This window comes from Mobula hypostoma, chromosome 1 (genome assembly GCF_963921235.1).
Source record: "Mobula hypostoma chromosome 1, sMobHyp1.1, whole genome shotgun sequence".
Taxonomy (NCBI): domain Eukaryota; kingdom Metazoa; phylum Chordata; class Chondrichthyes; order Myliobatiformes; family Myliobatidae; genus Mobula; species Mobula hypostoma.
In genome coordinates this window covers 168,480,300-168,498,683 of record NC_086097.1, presented here as the reverse complement: position 1 = coordinate 168,498,683, position 18,384 = coordinate 168,480,300, and the positions used below count along the sequence as shown (strand labels likewise).

At 40.8% G+C, this 18,384-nt stretch overlaps 1 protein-coding gene across 4 annotated transcripts; it reads right to left on the bottom strand.

The window, feature by feature from the left end:
* Nucleotides 1-248: 248 nt before the first annotated feature.
* On the bottom strand, nucleotides 249-17,606 carry si:dkey-29h14.10 (uncharacterized). 4 transcript variants are annotated; one of them, XM_063040802.1, is made up of 6 exons: nucleotides 17,369-17,606; nucleotides 11,971-12,228; nucleotides 7,604-7,660; nucleotides 4,121-4,270; nucleotides 1,935-2,230; nucleotides 249-1,473 (listed from the first exon to the last, which is right to left on the bottom strand). In XM_063040802.1, exons 1-5 carry the CDS (start codon nucleotides 17,463-17,465, stop codon nucleotides 1,965-1,967), a joined length of 828 nt encoding a protein of 275 aa, XP_062896872.1. In that variant the 5' UTR covers nucleotides 17,466-17,606; the 3' UTR covers nucleotides 249-1,473; nucleotides 1,935-1,964. The 4 variants fall into 4 exon arrangements, with proteins under 4 accessions (XP_062896872.1, XP_062896890.1, XP_062896880.1 ...); XM_063040820.1 differs by having other exon boundaries at nucleotides 4,121-4,267; XM_063040810.1 differs by having other exon boundaries at nucleotides 7,604-7,657.
* Between the last annotated feature and the right edge of the window lie 778 nt (nucleotides 17,607-18,384).

Genomic DNA, 18,384 nt, shown 5'->3' with positions numbered 1-18,384 from the left:
CAAAGAAGACTAATCTATATCTGTATTAATATTGATATCTCCTGTACAGTATGTGCTTGGGTTTAGTATGTTAAATAAATACTTACTGACAGATCAGGATATCAAACACTTTTATTTTGCAGGTTGGTGGTGCTTTGTACATATATTTACTATATATGACAATCAAGTGATAGCACTTGCTGGTATAACAGATTATAAACTGCACCTCTTCCCCCCCCCCAACCCCCACCACCCCTGTCCTCAGTACTCCCACCTCACACTGAATTTATGTACAAATGCTTTTCTTCAAGGCTGAGAATGCAGTGGTGCCAGTGAAGAGTGAATGTGGTCAATCAGGGCCGCACCTATATCCCGTTTTAGCAGTCGATCAGCTTTTGATCTGGGCTTTCCCAAGCTGGGAACCCTAAATGAACAGCTACGTACAATGAACATCTCAATCTGAAACGTCAGCTGTCCATTTCCTGCCTGTCGTGCTGCGTTCCTCTGATTCCATAATTTTGTGGTCTCTTCTGTCTCCAGTGCGATGATGCCCCATTTTGGTGAGTCATAACCTTATCTTAAATTGGCCACGTGGCTGGCAGTGAACAGAAGAATGATTAATGGGTGGGTGAATGAAAGCTGAAAAATGAGATGATGCAAAGAAGCTGCAATATGTGGTGAGATACTGGGAAGCCAGGAGCTTCAGTGGGAGCTTGGAGTGTTGTCGGCTGTTCCTAAAGGTGTCAATACAGCTGTAGAGGCATGCTATGGGGTGAGAAATGTCTTTGCCCTTATCTACCTTAACAACTTCTTCCCATCCAGAATGCACAGAGCATTTTTTACTGCTCCATACTTGGCCTCCTGGACAATCTTTAACTCCCTTCAGTCCACTATGGGAGCTTGATCAAGAAGCAATTAGTGATGGACATGTACTATCTTATCACAATGGTCACATCCTGCAAGTGGATGTGTAGATAGATAGATAGATAAATAAATAAATAAATACTGAACAGGGCAACCCCCGTTTTGAAGTGGTTAGATATACAAAACTAACACAATAAGCAGATGATACTTAAAAATATGAAATCAATGTAGGAACAGCTTTTCAAGTCATTCTTTCAAGAATGATTGTTGATCTCCTGTCTCAAGCCTATCTTCCTCCTTAGTGTCCTATCAACTTTAGTGTTGAATATACTTCTGTCCTCTGGGCTAGGGAATTGTGCTATTAAAAGAGATCAATTTATCTGATTTGAACCTCAGTTGTGCCACTTTGATATTCCCTGTGAAGCTAATAAATCAGTAACACTGAGAAATTGGGATTTTACGGAATTACAGAAAATCAGTTTTTGGTAGAGTGGTTTATAATAAGATTTAACCATGAAGCTTGAACAACTGAATTCCAGAGCCTGCTGGGTGCTTTCTGCTGTTATAACTACCAGACGGCATTCACAGAGTCTCTGCGTTTAATATTTCAATCTCCCACTGAAATTCATCCTGGAAAACAAAACAAAAAGTCTGCAATTGGAACAAAGTTCTGTATTTGCAGAGAAAAATCGCATTTTTTAGCATTTCCCACAATAATGATGCATTTTTAATAGTTTCAAACTCACGTGGGTCTAGCATTCTGAACAGACAAGGCTCCATAATAACCAATTCTGCTTTCTATGTATTAACTTCCAACCAGTACGGCTGTGTTACCCCAATTCCACATGTTCCATTGTTACTCATCCTCTTCCTGTGCAAACAATGGCTTATCCTTGGAGGTGGTTCTGGACAGTGAACATCTCTCTGTGGCTCACCCAACTCACACATTTTGAGCTTATTATACATTTCCCATGGTATTTCCTCAGCACGGAAATACCTAATCCCCTTGAGTTGAAAAATTATGGTTATGATCCTCCTGTTTTTCTAATTAATGACAATCCATAATTCTCAAACAACATAAAGTCACTTACTATATAGTAATCTACATGCTGTATTTCAAATTATACACATGCTTTGGCCACCGACACCTTTGCTGACTGTTCGTTGTAGTCATTTCCTTCTAACTCTTCTTCCAGATCCTTCTCATTATCATCTTTATTGCTGAATTCTTCCACAACTGTGAACACATTGCTTTCTCCAACAGTAATATTTGTTAATTTAGATCTGACGATTTCGATGTCAGCTTGGAAGGTTTCCATACTATATACATCTGTGTCATTTGAAATGCTGGACAAGCAAGATGTAGATGTTGCACCGATGACGTTTCCTAATCAGAAAATTTATCGAGGTCAATGATTAGATACATAGCTAAGAAAATGCACCAGCCAAATCAGGTGCCAAAAATAAACACAAGTCTTAAAGGAAAAAAAATATTGGAAAGAGATTTAATTTTCTCTGGCAGTACATGGCTTTGTTTTTATACATTGCGTGTTTCCCCGGTTATATTTAAAGGCATCTGTTAGTCTTGCAAGACCATGGATCTGCGCCCGGAAAGTCTTCACTCTCCAGGGCACAGGCCTGGGCAAGGTTATATGGAAGACCAGCAGTTGCCCATGATGCAAGTCTCCTCTCTCCATGACACCGATGTTGTCCAAGGGAAGGGCAAGGGCCACTACAGCTTGGCACCAGTGTCGCCGCAGAGCACTGTGTGGTTAAGTGCCTTGCTCAAGGACACAACACGCTGCCTTGGCTGGAGCTCGAACTCACAACCTTCAGATCGCTAGTCGAATGCCTTAACCACTTGGCCACGTGCCCACAGCCCGCTTATGTAAAATTGCACAAAGTAGTAATTTTACAGTGAATAATATGGTAGAATCTCTTATTGGGAAAATGCCAACAAAGCACCTGTAAAATCCTAATGTAGAGTCCAACATAAGTTAAACAGGGAAATCATATTTTACAAATCTGTAGGTGTTTGATATTGTGACTACCATAGAATGGGGTTTATTTGGGCTTTCTGTAAATTAGATAAGTAGAGACTATGGCACAGAATAATGGATTGAGGATAGACTAACAAATAGAAACAGTAGGAATGAAGAGCTTATTTCAGGTTGCCAAACTGTGACCAGTGGAACAAAATAAGTGTCAGTTACTGGGTCACCATCTGTGTCAATCACTCAAAGGGAGATGATATGCATTCATTTTTTTGAGAGTCACTGGAAAAGTAGAATTTAATACCTATCCCTAATTTCTCATGAACTTAATGGTTGACTGAGCCATTTCAGGGGTTAGTTAAGTGTCAACCTTTCACTTAGTGGGCCTAAAATTACATGTAGGCTGGGTCAGGATGGCAGATAGTAGAACACCAGTGGGTTTTTACAACAATCCGATAGTTCTGTCATCTTTATTCAAGAAGCTGAATTTCAAGGTTGTATGTGGCATACATACTCTGATTATAAATTTACTTTGATTTAAACTTTTAATCGCTGGTTTTTAAAATAATTAAATATTGTCAATCTGAATTTAAATCCCATAGAATAACACTACTATCCCAGAACAATTAAAATAGATGCAGATAAGATAAAGCCTCTCAGCACCTTCTCAAGTGCGATGAAGGAAGGGCAGCAGTGAAATGTTGCCTTAATGCAATAATGCAACCTCCCCAACTAAATTTATAAGACATCTAGACAGGTACGTGGACAGGGAAGCTTTCCAGGGGTTCCTAACCTCCCAACCAAGGACCACTAAGTTAATAGTAAGGCTCCATGGCATAAAGATGGTTGGGAGCCCCTGCTTCAGATGGGTCAAATGCAGGCAAATGAGACTAGCTCACCTGGGCCAGCATGGACAGATTGGTTCAATGGCCCTGATTCCACTCTGTATGACTCTATGAGCTGTGATAGTGGAATCTGAATTCTGGATTTTTAGTAGAGCATCTGCAGGATAAAGTCCTTAAGGGAAAGGAAGTTGTGAAGACACAAAGAAATTACAAACTGACATACAGATTGAATGCAGATGGAATATACTGTGGAGAAATGTAAAGTCAGCAGACTTCAGCCTCCCATTATGGCCTGTCTTTATTGTTTACAGTATATACCAGGTTAGACCATTGGCTGAATGAAATGGCTCTGACTATAGAGAGCTATCTAAACAATGGATCAGAAATGAAGGTTCATTGTTACAATTGCAGAATGAAGAAATAACAAAGAAAACATACCGCATTCTTTATTTATACTTGTGGCAGGCTCCTCGGTGTTGGATAATGGTGTGGTTGTTATGATGGACATACTGTTGCCTGAGCCAAAAGTGCAGTTGTTCAGACTTGAGTTGCAGATGCATATCTTGCATATCACCGGGGACTGCACTGCTGGGGGAGAAAAAATAACAATTGCTTGCTGACCATCTTGTAATTAACCATCACTTAACTCCCACTTTGAAGGCTGGAAGGGCAACCCTGAGTAATGTTAGGGACGAATGAGAAATGAGGTGTGAAAATTTCACTGATTGGTGGGATAATATTACAGAATTCACACCATTTTTCTGAGGTGCTCTAAAGATGATTGATGGAGACTTTCTCAGCAATTCTCCTTCAATATTTCTGCATGGTAAATCCTTTCTCAATAAGGACGAAAGTTTACTTTTACTTCCAACAATATCGGTCATCTGCCTGGACTCACTGTTCAGTCCCACATCCCTAGGGTAACCCCACTTCATTATATTCCATATTAAACTAAAGGCCTGCAATTCTGATTGATTTAGCATGCTGCCGACATTCCTAGATTTAATCCTGATGAAGGACATAGGCCTGAAACGTCAACTGTTTATTCCCTTCCAAAAATGCTGCCTGACTTGCTGAGTTCCTCCAGCGTTCGGTGTGTGTTACGCAAGATTTCAAGCATCTGCAGAAACTCTTATGTTTAATGCAGACTGCTCTCTTTGAAAGCTCTGCCAGTTTGACCTGATGATCCAGTTCCATTTCTGCATTTTTCAGTTTCTATATTATAGTAGGAAAATTCAGCATCCTCCCTAGCTTCCTGCAGTCACCCCTCTCCTGACACATTATATTTATTAAGAAACTGACTAGAGGGCCAGAATGCAACCATTATTTCAATCAGATATGTTCTTTCAAGTCATCCTAAATACAGAGGTGCTGTTTCTTCTATCCAGATGGTAGGAACATAACCTCAGGACAAAGATTCACTGAGATGTGGGTAAATTTCTTTCCACAGAGGTTTTCTGCTCTTCCACAGCAGAGAATGAACATCCACTTGTTGGCTGAGGTTAAAGGATATTTGGGGATGTGGGAATATAGACTGTGCAAGGAAATCAACAATGCTCAGGATTTAGAACACAGCACCGAAACAGGCCCTTCAGCCATGATGTTTCAGCTGAGAATTAAGACAAATTAAACTAAGCCTATCTGTCTGCAATTCCTTAAGGTTGGTATAGGCAGGGGCGGTAGAGGGGATATGCTCCCACTACCTATTAAATGCTCCCAAAGGCGCGAGTCTCAATTAGCCTCTGAGAATCAAGTCCAGCTCCTGGCCTAGATGTGTAGCTTAGCTACTAAGCCCAGTGAAGACATTTCTACTTCCAGGAGTTGGGGGGGGCAGGGGGAGGAGGCAAAGGTTGGTTACTGGTGCCTTAAAACCAGTCGCTTTGGGCAGGTGGCGTTCATCAGCCATGGTTGGCAGCTCATCTCTAGGACAAGGAAAACTGATCCCAAACCTCCAATTCCTTGCCTGTATACCCACTCATGGGAAATGTTTCGGGAGTAAGCCATGAGGAAAAAATCCAGAGCTGAAGTCCCTAAGACAGTTTAATGCTGACTGGCAACTCCTGCAATACCACTGGTGCCAAACTGTATCAGTCTTTGCCATCCCTTTGGATTCTTCAGCCACATGGAGGAGGGGAGCTTGCTACATGGGCAACACATTGCTCTCCATATTCTACTGCCCTGGCTTGTATACTGGCATATGTTTCACATAGAGCACTGGGAAGCAACATCCATGGTCAATCCCAACCAACGGAGGGCCTCCTATCTGCCTGCACTTGATCTATATCCCTCTATTCCCTGCGTGTTCATGTCCCTGTGTAAATGACTCAAATGTCACTATTGCCTCTGCTTCCACCACTACCCCTGTAGACCATTCCAGGCACACACCATTCTCTGTGTAAACAACCTGCTCTGCACATTCCCTTCAAAATTTACCCTTTCTCACCCTAGAGCTATGCACTCTCATATTTGACATTTTTACCCTTGGTCAAAGGCTTCCTTTGTGAAATCCTTGAGATAGGCATTAAGTTCACCAGACAAATGCAAGTAAGTTATCTTTTGTCTTTGTCAAAGATAATTCTTCAATCCAACAACCAGCTCCATTTACAAATACTGTATCTATTGTATATCGTAGAAGAGCCCAGCAAATATTGGCATTATTTAAATTCTAAGTAAGGGCAATAAAGAAGAAAAAGAGTTTAGAATCAGTTAGTCAGTGACACTCTTGTCTCTTGATGCTGATGCTATTTGAGCACATGACTTAGTCTGGTGCTCCAGTGCAGTTCTGAGGGGCAACACTGGTTCTGTCGTCTTCTGGTTGAGATGTAAAGCCAAGAGCTTTGTTTCACCTCAAAACACTATTCCCAGTGCCATTCTTGATAGATACCCTTTAACCAATATCTTAAATCAGCCTTATACTGCAGCATGTAAATTAATGGCCCCTCCACTTCAACAGTGACAATATTTTGAAACTGCCTCAATGAATCTGCATTGTTCTGGATTGGAAAATGTTATGCAAATTGTTTCTTTCCACAATAGCAAATAACACTAGACCGCAGCGGTGTCAATGCTTAGAAACGTTGTTCTGAAGTCTAGTCCTGCCATCAGTTTCCTTCTGGTGGCAGGACCAGACGCTCATATTTTTTTTGGATTGAGGTAGGTTGAGGGTGAGTGAAGGTGGATTACAGCATTGCTTAAACACCAATAAGCAGCTTCGACACTTCCTATAGAATATTGCCATGGGTGTAATCAGGAAAGTAGACATCAATGTAGAGTTGGCTCAAAAAGTAACTTGAAATGTTTGCAAATGGAAAGCAAGCATGACATATCAGCAACAATAAGAAGCTACTTCTAGGAATCACTGATTTTCTTCTTATTAATTTAAAGTCCAATGATTTTTAAGTATGCACAATGTTTTGCAATGCTTGAGTGATTAAGCAACAAAATTCCAAAGCATTTGAATTTTATCCCGTAGATCAAATTCTCAAATTTATCCCATATCTTTATGTGTAGTTTCATCAGTGATCTGCCTTTCTCTAATCCATTTCACTATGATCAGAAGCAAAGGTTAGACCAGGCCCCAATTTCAATTTCATATTCTGGGTAAAATATAAAATACAGACCCAAGAAAATTGACAATTATTTTAAATTTATTAGTTCTGTATTAAGATATTGAGCATAAAAGTTGATCTAATGGAAAATTTTAATTTCTGTGAATAAAAAAAGGCTAAAATTCTGATGAAAATACACTGAAGCATTAAGCACATCATTTCATCAAAAACGTTCGTGTTTTTCCAGTACATGTATTTTAAATTATCATTTTATATTTGATTTTTCTACATCCCCTGAATGCAGATTGCTGGAGTTAGTTATGAACAATCTAATTTCCAATTCTGAAAAATCTTGACATATTAATGTACTTACCATAAGAAGGTGGCTTCAATAATTCAGTCATTGGAATCTTATTAGTAGAATTAACTGCTGGAACCAATTGAGAGAAGTTAGACAAACTCTGTATCAATATTCCACTATAATCACTAAAACATTCTTATTACATAAAATTACTGAATGCCATATCAAATTATTAAAATTAGGATTGATGTTTTTCATCATTGAAATTTTGTAAGAAAAAGAACCTGTATTTATTTGCTACCTTTAAGTCAGTAAAATTATTCCAGAGCGAATACAGGAGCATATTCTCAGAAAATCCCAAGTTTGTAGTAAGCACATTTATGGATGATAGTACTTGAAAAAATAAATAAGCTAATCGGGAGAGTTTTCTGTCTTAAATATTGGCAGTGGATGATGTCTATATGGATTTTAGCAAGGTCATTGACAAAGTCCGTCAAGGTAGGCTAGTTTTGAAGGTTAGGTTGTAGGGATCTAGGGGAGATAGTGGATTGAATTCATAATTCAGTGTTAGAAAACAGAGACCGATGGTGGAGGTTTGTTTCTCAGACGGGTGGTCTGTGTGTAGTGGTGTGCCACAGGGGTTGATACTGTGACCTTTGTTGTTTGTAATTTACGTAAAGAATTTGGATGAGAATGTACAATGTATGGTTACTAAATTTGTGGATAATACTAAAATAGGTGATGTAGGTAGTATAGAATGTTATGAAAAATTGCAGAGGGACCTTGAACAGGTAAATATGTGGGCTGAGGATTGGTTTTCAAACCATATACACTGGTTTAAGCGATCAAATCAGCGTGAGACTTCTACAGTGAATGATAGAGCCCCAGGGTTTGTCATGGAACAGAAGGACATGGAAGGGCACGTGCATTGTTCACTGAAAGTGGTATCATGGGTGGATAAGGTAGTAAAGAAAGCATTTGGCACACTGGCCTTCATTAGTCGGGGAGGGCTGTGAGTATATTGGAGTTGGGAAGTTATATTGCAGAATATAAAAGCAAGGAGATAATGCCGAGCCTTTAAAAGACACTAGGCAGGCCGCACTTACAGTATTGTCAACAGTTTTGGGTCCCATATCTCAGAAAGGATGTGTTGTCATTGGAGAGAGTCCAGAGGAGGTTCACAAGGATGATTCCAGGAATGAGTGGGTTAATATATGAGGAGCATTTGGCAGCTTTGGGCCTGTACTCACTGCAATTTAGAAGAATGCGTGGGGATCTCATTGAAACCTACCGAATGCTAATAGGACTAGATAGGGTGGATGTGGAGAGGATGTTTCCTATGGTGGGGGTATCCAGAACTAGAGGGCACAGCCTCAACACTGAGGGACGACCTTTTAGAACTGAGGTAAGGAGGAATGTCTTTTAGGCAGAGAGTAGTGAATCTGTGGAATGCTCTGCCACCGATAGCAGTGGAGGCCAAGGGTATACTTAAGGTTGATCGTTTCCTGATCTGTCAGGGCATCAAAGGATAGGGCAAAAAGGTAAGTGTGTGGGGTTGAGTGGGATCCAGGATCAGCCATGATGGAATGGAAGAGTAGACTCAATGGGCTGAATGGCCTAATTCTGCTCCTATATTTTATGATCTTACATATGATGTTGGTGAGGCTGTTTTTAGAGTATTGTGTGCAGTTCATGTCATCCCATTATAGGAAATATGTTATTAAACTAGAAAGATGCAGAAAAGGTTTATCAGGATGTTGCCTGGAGTTTGGGGCTGAAAAACAAGGAGAGGTTGTTTAGACTGGGAACGGAGGAGATTGAGGGGTGACTTGATAGAAGTATATAAGATCATGAGGGACATAGGGTGAAAACATAATCTTTTTCACAGGAAGGAGATGCTAAAGTCAACAAAACATAGGTTTATGATCAGAAGTGAGTGATTTAGTAGGGACATTTGGTATTAATTACTGAAAAGATTTATAATACTAGATACTACAGAAGGAGTCTTGGATTTATCACCAAGATAAATACCCAATTGCCTTGGAGTTTTGGCTGCTTGCCAACTATATACCACACCTTTATAATTAATTCTCTAACTGACAGAAAGGTCTTAGCATCTTGCTCCCAAGGACATCATTAAATTTATTGCTAACTCCATCATTTCAGCACAGCAGCTTGAAATTTCTGATGGTGTTGATTCTGGATAATGTTAATTTTTTTTGTATAATAGCTAAATATGTGGAATATGTTTGTTTAATAGCTCATATTGACACCAATTGATTTTACAGAAACCATCAAGAATACTTCAAAAATGTATAAAGTTGTAGTGTTTGGATTGGCAAGTCAGTGCAGGCGTTTTCCTCCATAAGTAATTGGCACAGTAGAGTAGTGGGTAGTGCCGATGGCCCACAGCTCCAGCAGTCCTGACCTCGGATGCTGACTGCATGGACTTTGTACATTCTCTCTGTAACTCTATAAGTTTCCTCCGGTACTCCCACATCATAAAGACACACGTATTGGATAAACCGGCCGTTGTAAGTCGCACCTAATATGTCAGTGATTGTTAGAATCTGAGAGGAGGTGATGGAAATGATCAGGAGAATAGGTTACAGAGAAATTAGGAGGGGAATAGGACTGGTGTGTGAGGCGGCATATACTCAATGGTCCCCTCTACAGGTTCACACGCCCCTCTCCCCCAGCTTCCAAATGCCCAACCTACATACAGCTTGTACATATAAACGGGTATTTAGAAGATGAGTGGGTTGAATTTGCCAGCTGCTGAGGGGGTGTAGGCATCTCCTGCCATGTGGCAACTTGGCTCATGGCCACAGTTTCAACTTGCCACCTGTCTGGGTTGGAAACTGTTTACAAGAACGGAACCCTGCTGCAGACTGGGGAGGATATGTGTGTTGTAGGGAAAATACGGAAATATGTCCATTTTTATAAATTCTACAAACTTTCTTATTTGTGAACTTCCAATTTTTCAAAGCTTTTAAAAACGGGACTTCTTGCCTCCTTCATTTCATTTAGATCCTAATCTTTAAGGGTTATCAGTCTTTTATCAGGGCTGTAGAGAGCTGCAGAGAGGAGTGCATTCAACCCAATACATCATGGGCATATCCCTCCTCATCATCTACTCTACATGAGGCACTACCTCAGGAAGAAAACATCTATCATCAAAGATCCCCACCATCTGGGCCATGCCCACTTTTTGCTGCTCCCATTAGGCAGAAGGTACAGTAGCCTGAAGTGCCCTCCATCAGGTTCAAGAACAGCTACTTCCCTTCAACCATCCGATTCTCAAACTAACGCGCACCACACTTATCACCACCTCACTATAGCAACACTATCACCACTTTGACCGCTTTGCACCGCAATGGACTTGTTTTGTGTTCTTTCTTTGTGTAATTTATGTTTTTCTTGTGAATGTACATATGCGTATGATCCTGCTGCAAAAAAGCTGTTCATTGCACTTGTGCATATGAGAATAAACAAACAATTTAAGATCATTGCTACCTACACAATGACAATCAGGATATGCTGTTGTTAGCAGCAAAATGAACAGCAATAAATTACTCGTGAATGCAACTTTTATGTGTGTTGCTTGAAGTTCCAGCATCTGCAGATCTCCTCATGTTTGAGCAATATATTATTTCCCTGTTCTTATTTAACTTAACTAAACTGCCACTATTTTCTCTTGTTTGTGATTAGATTACTGCACTGTGAAGCCTCTTCCAGGGATGCCTACCCTGAAGAAGTTTAAATCTTCCCAGTCTTGGCCCGAAGCAGCGACTATACTCTTTTCCATACATGCTGCCTGGCCTGTTGAGTTCCTCCAGCATTTTGTGTGTATTGTGTGTATATAATTTTCCTATCCTGTTAGACTATGTCATGTATTTTGTATGTCTGACATCATTTTCACACTCTCCCATTCTTAGCATCAGGATTGAATTTCCTCATCGTCCTAAGTCCATAAGTCAAGATCACATATCTATATAGAAAAACACAGTGATGCAAAACAGATTCTACACAAGAGGCTCTACACGTGAGTATGCAGGGAATGGAGGGATAAGGATCTCCTGCTCACAGAAGAAATATAGTTTAGATTGGCATACTTTGCTGTACCGTTCCATGTCCTATGCTCCATCACGAGAGATGGCCAAAATCTTCAGTCAATGGTGCAGCTTTTAAAGAAATACTTAAATAATAAAAAAAGGTATGGAGAGATTATTTGAGGAAAAGAATTCCAGAGCAGGGACCTAGGGATCTATGTCTTGGGGCAGATCATGAAGATAAAGAAGAAAAGGAAATAATATGAAGAATTAGGAAAGGTGTCTGAACTAAAAGTGTATGACTCACAGGGTCAAATCATAGCTCAGAAATAACAGAGGAATAAAAGGACTGACATCAGTTAGGGAAGATCTAAGCAGAATTTTTACCTTGTTCTCTGACTAGTTGTTCACTGAGATTTGGGTCACATGTTTTAAGAACCTGGAGAAAGATGCCACAGGCCTTCGACCCTTTCCGGATGACGACAGAGAGCAGCTCAGATGCCTTGGAGAGCACCTCAGTCTTAGAGATAATGACGTTAAGTTCATATTGGCTGAGAATCCGAGCACTGTACAGGGAGAAAGCAATCTGCTCCGCCACCGCGGGGGGCATTGACATGCTCATCGCGTAGTAATGTTTGCGGAGATCTGTCAATTGCAAACACAACATGTAGTTTATTAGTTGAAAATGATCTTTACAAGAGTTAATTATAGCAGCAATATCCTCTTGCTGTAACAAAGCAAATTTTATATGAAATGTCGCAAAACACATCACAGGAAGTGGGTGGGAACCAGAGCGCCAGAACAGAGAGTGGAGTGGTTGTGGAGGAAGATGTTGCTAAGCCTACATACAAAGTCAGGAATCAGAAGTTCGAGCATGGTGGGACTAGTGCTCTGAGCTGTGTATATTTCATTGCAAGGGGTATCGTAAAGGTGGATGAGTTTAGAGATAGATCTGCATGTGGAATTATGACAGTATAGCCATTAGTGAGACTTGGCTGCAGGAGCAGCAGGACTGGCAGCTCAATGTTCCGGGGTTCTATTGTTTTAGTCGTTATGGAGCAAGAGCAGGTATTATTAGTCAGGGAAAATGTCACAGCAATGTTCATTTAGGACAGAACAGAGAGCTCATCTAGTGAGGCTTTATGGGTAGAACTGAAGAATAAGAAAGGTATGACCATGTTAATGGAATTATAATATACACCACCCAACACACCTAGGGATTTAGGGGAGCAAATTTGTAGAGGGATCGCAGACTTGCAAGAAGTATAAGGTTGTGATAGTCGATGATTTTACCTTTCTAAGCTGGCATAGAAAGAGATTGTAAATATGTTCAGAAAGTTTCCTTAATCAATACATAGATGTCCCAACTAGAGAGAGTGTGATACTGGATCTCCTATTCGGGAATGAGACAGGGCTGGTGACAGAGGTTTGTGTAGGGAAACATTTTGCATCTAGTGACCATAATGCCATTAGAAACATAGAAAACCTACAGCACAATACAGGCCTTGTGGTCCACAAAGTTGTGCCGAACACGTCCTTACCTTAGAAATTACATAGGGTTACCCATTGCCCTTTATTTTTCTAAGCTCTATGTATCTATCCAGGAGTCTCTTAAAAGAGCCTATTGTATCCGCCTTCACCACTGTTGCCGGCAGCCCATTCCACGCATTCAGCACTCTTTGCGTAAAAAAAACTTACCCCGACATCTCCTCTGTACTGTATTCAGGAAATTTAAATCTCCCAGCACGCCAACCCTGCTATTATTACATCTTTCCAGAATCTGTCTCCCTATCTGCTCCTCGATGTCCCTGTTACTACTGGGTGGTCTATAAAAAACACCCAGTAGAGTTATTGACCCCTTCCTGCTCCTTCCACCCACAGAGACTCCGTATCTCCGACCAACAGTGCCACGCCCACACCTCTTTTGCCTCCCTCCCTGTCCTTTCTGAAACATCTAAAGCCCGGCACTTGAAGTAACCATTCTCGCCCCTGAGCCATCCGAGTCTCTGTAATGGCCACAACATCATAGCTCCAAGTGCTCTAAGCTCATCCACTTTGTTCATGATGCTTCCTGGATTAAAATAGACACATCTCAAACCATCGGTCTGAGCGTATCCCTTCTCTATCACCTGCCTACTTCCCTCTCACACTGTCTCCAAGCTTTCTCTATTTGTAAGCCAACCGCCCCTTCCTCTGTGTCTTCAGTTCTGTTCCCACCCCTCCATCAATTCTAGTTTAAACTCTCCCCAATAGCTTTAGCAAACCTCCCTGCCAGGATATTAGTCCCGTCAGATTCAAGTGCAACACGTCCTTTTTATACAGGTCATGCCTGCCCCAAAAGAGGTCCCAATGATCAAGAAATCTGAATCCCCGCCCCCTGCTCCAATGCCTCAGCCACATATTTATCCTCTAGCTCACTCTATTCCTATACTCACAGTTGTGTGGCATAATTACATTAGTTTCAATGTAATTATGGAAAAGGATATAGACCTAGTCCTCAGGTCAAGATTCTATTTTGGAGAAAGTCAAATTGTTTTCTGGCAAAGGTGTTCTTGGTAAGGTGAATTTTTGAGAGTACAGAGTTTGTATATTCCTACCAGAATAAAAGACAAGAATAACAGATTTAGGGAACCTTGGTTTTCAAGAGATGTTGAGGCTCTGGTTAAGAAAGAAAAGGAGGTGCATAGCAGGGTTAGGTAGGCAGGTACTCGAGGAGTATAAGAAATGCAAAGGAACACTTAAGGAGAAGGAAAAGAAGGCATAAAGTTGTTCTAGCAGACAAGGTGAAGGAGAATCCCAAAGGTTTTTACAGATATATGAAGACCAAAAGGATAGCAAGGGACAAAATTCGTTCTCTGGAAGGTCAGATTGCTCATCTATGTAGGGAGATCTTAATTGGATTCTTTGCATCTGTATTTACTTTGGAGATGGACAGAGTCTATAGATGTGAGACATTGCAGTAGTGAAGTCTTGGACCCTATACAGAGGAGGAGGTGTTCGCTGTCTTGAGGCAAATTTGTGTGGATAAGTCCCCAGGGTCTGACAATGTGTTCCTTCGGACCATGTGGGAAGCTAGTGCAGAAATTGCAGGGGCCCTAGCAGAGATATTTAAAACACCCTTAGCCACGGTTGAGGTGCCGGAGAATTGGAGGACAGCTAAAGTTGTTCCGTGGTTTAAAAAAGACTTTAAGAATAAACCAGGAAATTATAGGCATGTGAGCCTGACGTCAGAAGTGGGAAAATTATGGGTAGGTATTCTAAGGGACTGGATATATAAGTATTTGGATAGGCACAGATTGATTAGAGATAGTCAAAATGGCTTTTTGCGAGGTAAGTCATGTCTAACCAATCTAACTGAGCTTTTCAAGGAAGTTACCAGGAAAGTTAATAAAGATAAGGTAGTCGTTGTTGCCTACATGGACCTTAGCAAGGGCTTTGACAAGATCCTGCATGGGAGGTTGGTCAAGAAGGTTCAGTTACTTGGCATTCAAGTTAAGGTAGTAAACTGAATTAAGCATTGGTTTCACGAGAGAAGCCACAGAGTGGTAACAGATGGTTGCCTCTCTGACCGGAGGAATGTGACTAGTGGTGTGCCTCAGGGATTGATGCTGTGTCTGTTGTTGTTTGTCACCTATAATCAATTATCTGGATGATAATGTGGTAAACTGGATCAGCAAATTTGCGAATGGCACCAAGACTGGGGGTGTAGTTGACAGCGAGGCAGACTATCAAGGCTTGCAACAGGATCTGGACCAGCTGGAAAAATGAGTTGAAAAATAGCAGATGGAATTTAATATAGATCTGGGAATACAGGTCCATAATTCCTTGAAAGTGTCATCAGACTTACGTCTGTAGATCGGGTTGTAAAGAAAGCTGTTGGCACATTGGTCTTCATAATACAATGTATTGATTACAGGTTTTGGGATGATATGTTGAAAATGTTGGAAGAGTGAGGCATAATTTGGGGTATTTTGTCCAACTTTGGTTACCTACCCACAGCAAAGATGTAAATAAGATCAAAAGAACGCAGAGAAAATTTACATGGATATGGTCAGGACTGGAGGACTTGAGATATAGGGAAAGGTTGTATAGGTTAGGAGTTGATTCCCTAGAACATCAAGGATTGGAGGGAGATTTGATAAAGGTATACAAAATGATGAGGGGTGTGGCTAGGGTAAATGCCTGCAGGCTTTCTCTCACTAGGGTTGTGTGAGACTACAACTAGAGGTATTGGGTGACATGCTTAAGGGGAACATAAGGGGGAACTTCTTCACTCAGAGGGTAGTGAGAGTGTGGAATGAGCTGCCAGCACAATTGGTGGTTGTGGGGGCAATTTCAACATTTAAGACAAATTTCGATAGATATTGTCTATTGATGGGAGGGGTATGGAAGGTTATGGTCTGAGTGCAGTTTGATGAAACCAGGCAGCATTGAATAGACAACTACGACTCTATAACTGTAAGGAGGAAAACTAAAAGGACACTGAACCAAATAATGAGATATTAGTGATCAAAGCAGAGTCTGAAGAATTAAGAGGATAGGACAAAGAGGGTTTTATAGTATGAACCTTAGAGCCTCGGCAGCTGAAGGGAGCAACATATAAAGTGCTGGAGGAACTCAATAGGTTAGTTTGCACCTAAGGAGAGAAATGGTTCTCAACAGCTGAAGAGCTGTCACTGGTGAGGCAATAATAATTGTGGATGTCTAGAAAGCCACCATGAAATGAATCATAACGTTAATGGAGGACCTTTGGCCCATTTCTCCCATGACAACCAAAACTGGACTATAGCTGACCACTATTTGTAATTTTAAAGGCCTCTTCTTTCAACCAAATTCCATTCTTAATTTCTTTAATCAGTACTCCAGGGTTACTTTGTGAAATCATTAGCAGCTCCATTCATGCACTGATGCAGAAATAGGAATATACAGTCAAAGCTGACCTCCACTGCTGAAAACTTTGCTGGCTCAATGATTATACAAAAATCAATTCTTACACATTGTTCTCACAACTACTTAAAATTAAACACATATAAAAGAGGTTAAATGAAAATTTAATGATCTGTAGGTGAAGTATCTCCTCATCCTGGGGGGTGGGGTGCTTCGTATGCGCAGGTGTTGCTCCTTCAGAATAATATGAAAAATTCTATTGTTTAAAAAACTTTCTTTTACTTTCTGCACTAACTTAATCCCATGTATATATCCCAGTCAGAGGCGTAGACATACAGCATGGAAGCCCTTGGTCTACTGTGTCCTTTGGCAGGATGGGCCCGAAACGTCAACTGTACTTTTTTTCCACAGATGCTGCCTGGCCTGCTGACTTCCTCCAGCATTTTGTGTATGTTGCTCAGATTTCCAGCATCTGCAGATTCCCTCTTGTTTCTGTTTTAAACATTGTAATTGTGCCCACTTCTCCAAATTCCTCTGGCAGCTCATTCTACATAACCATCACTCTCCATCTAAAGAAGCTTTCCTTCAGTTCTCTTCTAAATTTTTTCCCTTTCACATTGACAATTGTGCCCTCTAGTTTTAAACTCCCCTACCCTGGGAAAAATATTGTGACCACTAACCCTATTCATGCTCCTCATGGATTTAAGCACCTAGATAACGTCACCCCTCAGCCTCCTATACTCCGGGGAAGTTTTTATTTCAGAGATTCCTTATTTTATTTTATGGAGTATCTTCTTACCAGTTGGTTGAGAGCATTAATTAGTGTAATAACTTTAAGCCAGAAGCAAAGATCCCTCTCTCTACATCTAACAAGTAACAATAGAATGTGAATTCTTACCAAATTCTATTGTCCTGCTTGATAACACTTCAGTGCTGGACATCTGAGGCTTTAGGTGTCCAGCTTTGTAAGCCTTCGGCGTCCCACTCAGATTCATTTTTCCAAGTTGTGTTACTGTGAAAATGCTCTGTTGCTTCCTCCCTTAAATCACATGTGGTGTGGAAAGTTCAGCCCCTGTCCAGCACGCTTTGTTGTTTATCTCTCCCACGTATTTCGCAAGGGAATCTCCAAGTTCCGCAGCGCATTAAACAGCACCATCTGTAAAGGAAGAGGAGTTTCCTTCCTCTCCAGTCATGCTTGGCTGACTGCTTTGGTACACTTCAGTAAAAGATTTTCACCCTCATTCACTTGGAGTGGGGTTCATTTGGCTTTGCTTTAAAAAGAAACATCACTTACATTTACATTTGTAGCTCTGATAAAACAATTTGGCAGTGATATTTTTGTTTAGTATTTTGACCACACATCTTGCTCATACGATTTAAAGGAACAGTCAGCTTTTTGGTGAGGAAGGACATACACGTGCTTTGGGCAGCCTGGGAAAGTTGCACCATTCCATCATTCTCAGATGTTTTAACCCATGAAATTATTTTAAAGCCTTAAAGTGCCTGTGGTATCTCTTCTCTTCAGTTGTCCATCAAAATCCGATGACGACGTCCACTCCTTTAACGGTGAGATCTTTGATGACTATACAGTCCTAGCCTGGACCTATGGTATCATTGTAGCAAATATCAACAGGGCAAAATCTCACAACAGCAAAACTGAAGGTGTGACATAAAGGGTGTTTAGATTCAGATTCATTTATTTATCATGTGCAAATTGGAACTTGCAGTGAAATGTGTCACTTGTGTTAACAATCAACACAGCAGCAGCCAGTCAGCAATCAAGATTGATTGGCAAGAACAAATAAAATTAAAGTAGGGGCAAGTGGAGCAGCCTTTGTTGGAGTGGACAGTGTTAGAATGGTTCTTTGAGGCTTTAGCTCTTCGATGCTTGAGTGAGAAAATTTGGATAACACC

Bases quoted from the DNA above. Each gene is read 5' to 3' on its own strand.
- si:dkey-29h14.10 (XM_063040802.1), bottom strand. From the start codon at position 17,465: ATGAATCTGAGTGGGACGCCGAAGGCTTACAAAGCTGGACACCTAAAG. The intron at 7,661-11,970 runs GTAAAAATTCTG...AATTGGTTCCAG, and splicing joins ACAACTAGTCAGAGAACAAG to CAGTTAATTCTACTAATAAG. The intron at 4,271-7,603 runs GTAAGTACATTA...TTTCTCCCCCAG, and splicing joins ATTGAAGCCACCTTCTTATG to CAGTGCAGTCCCCGGTGATA.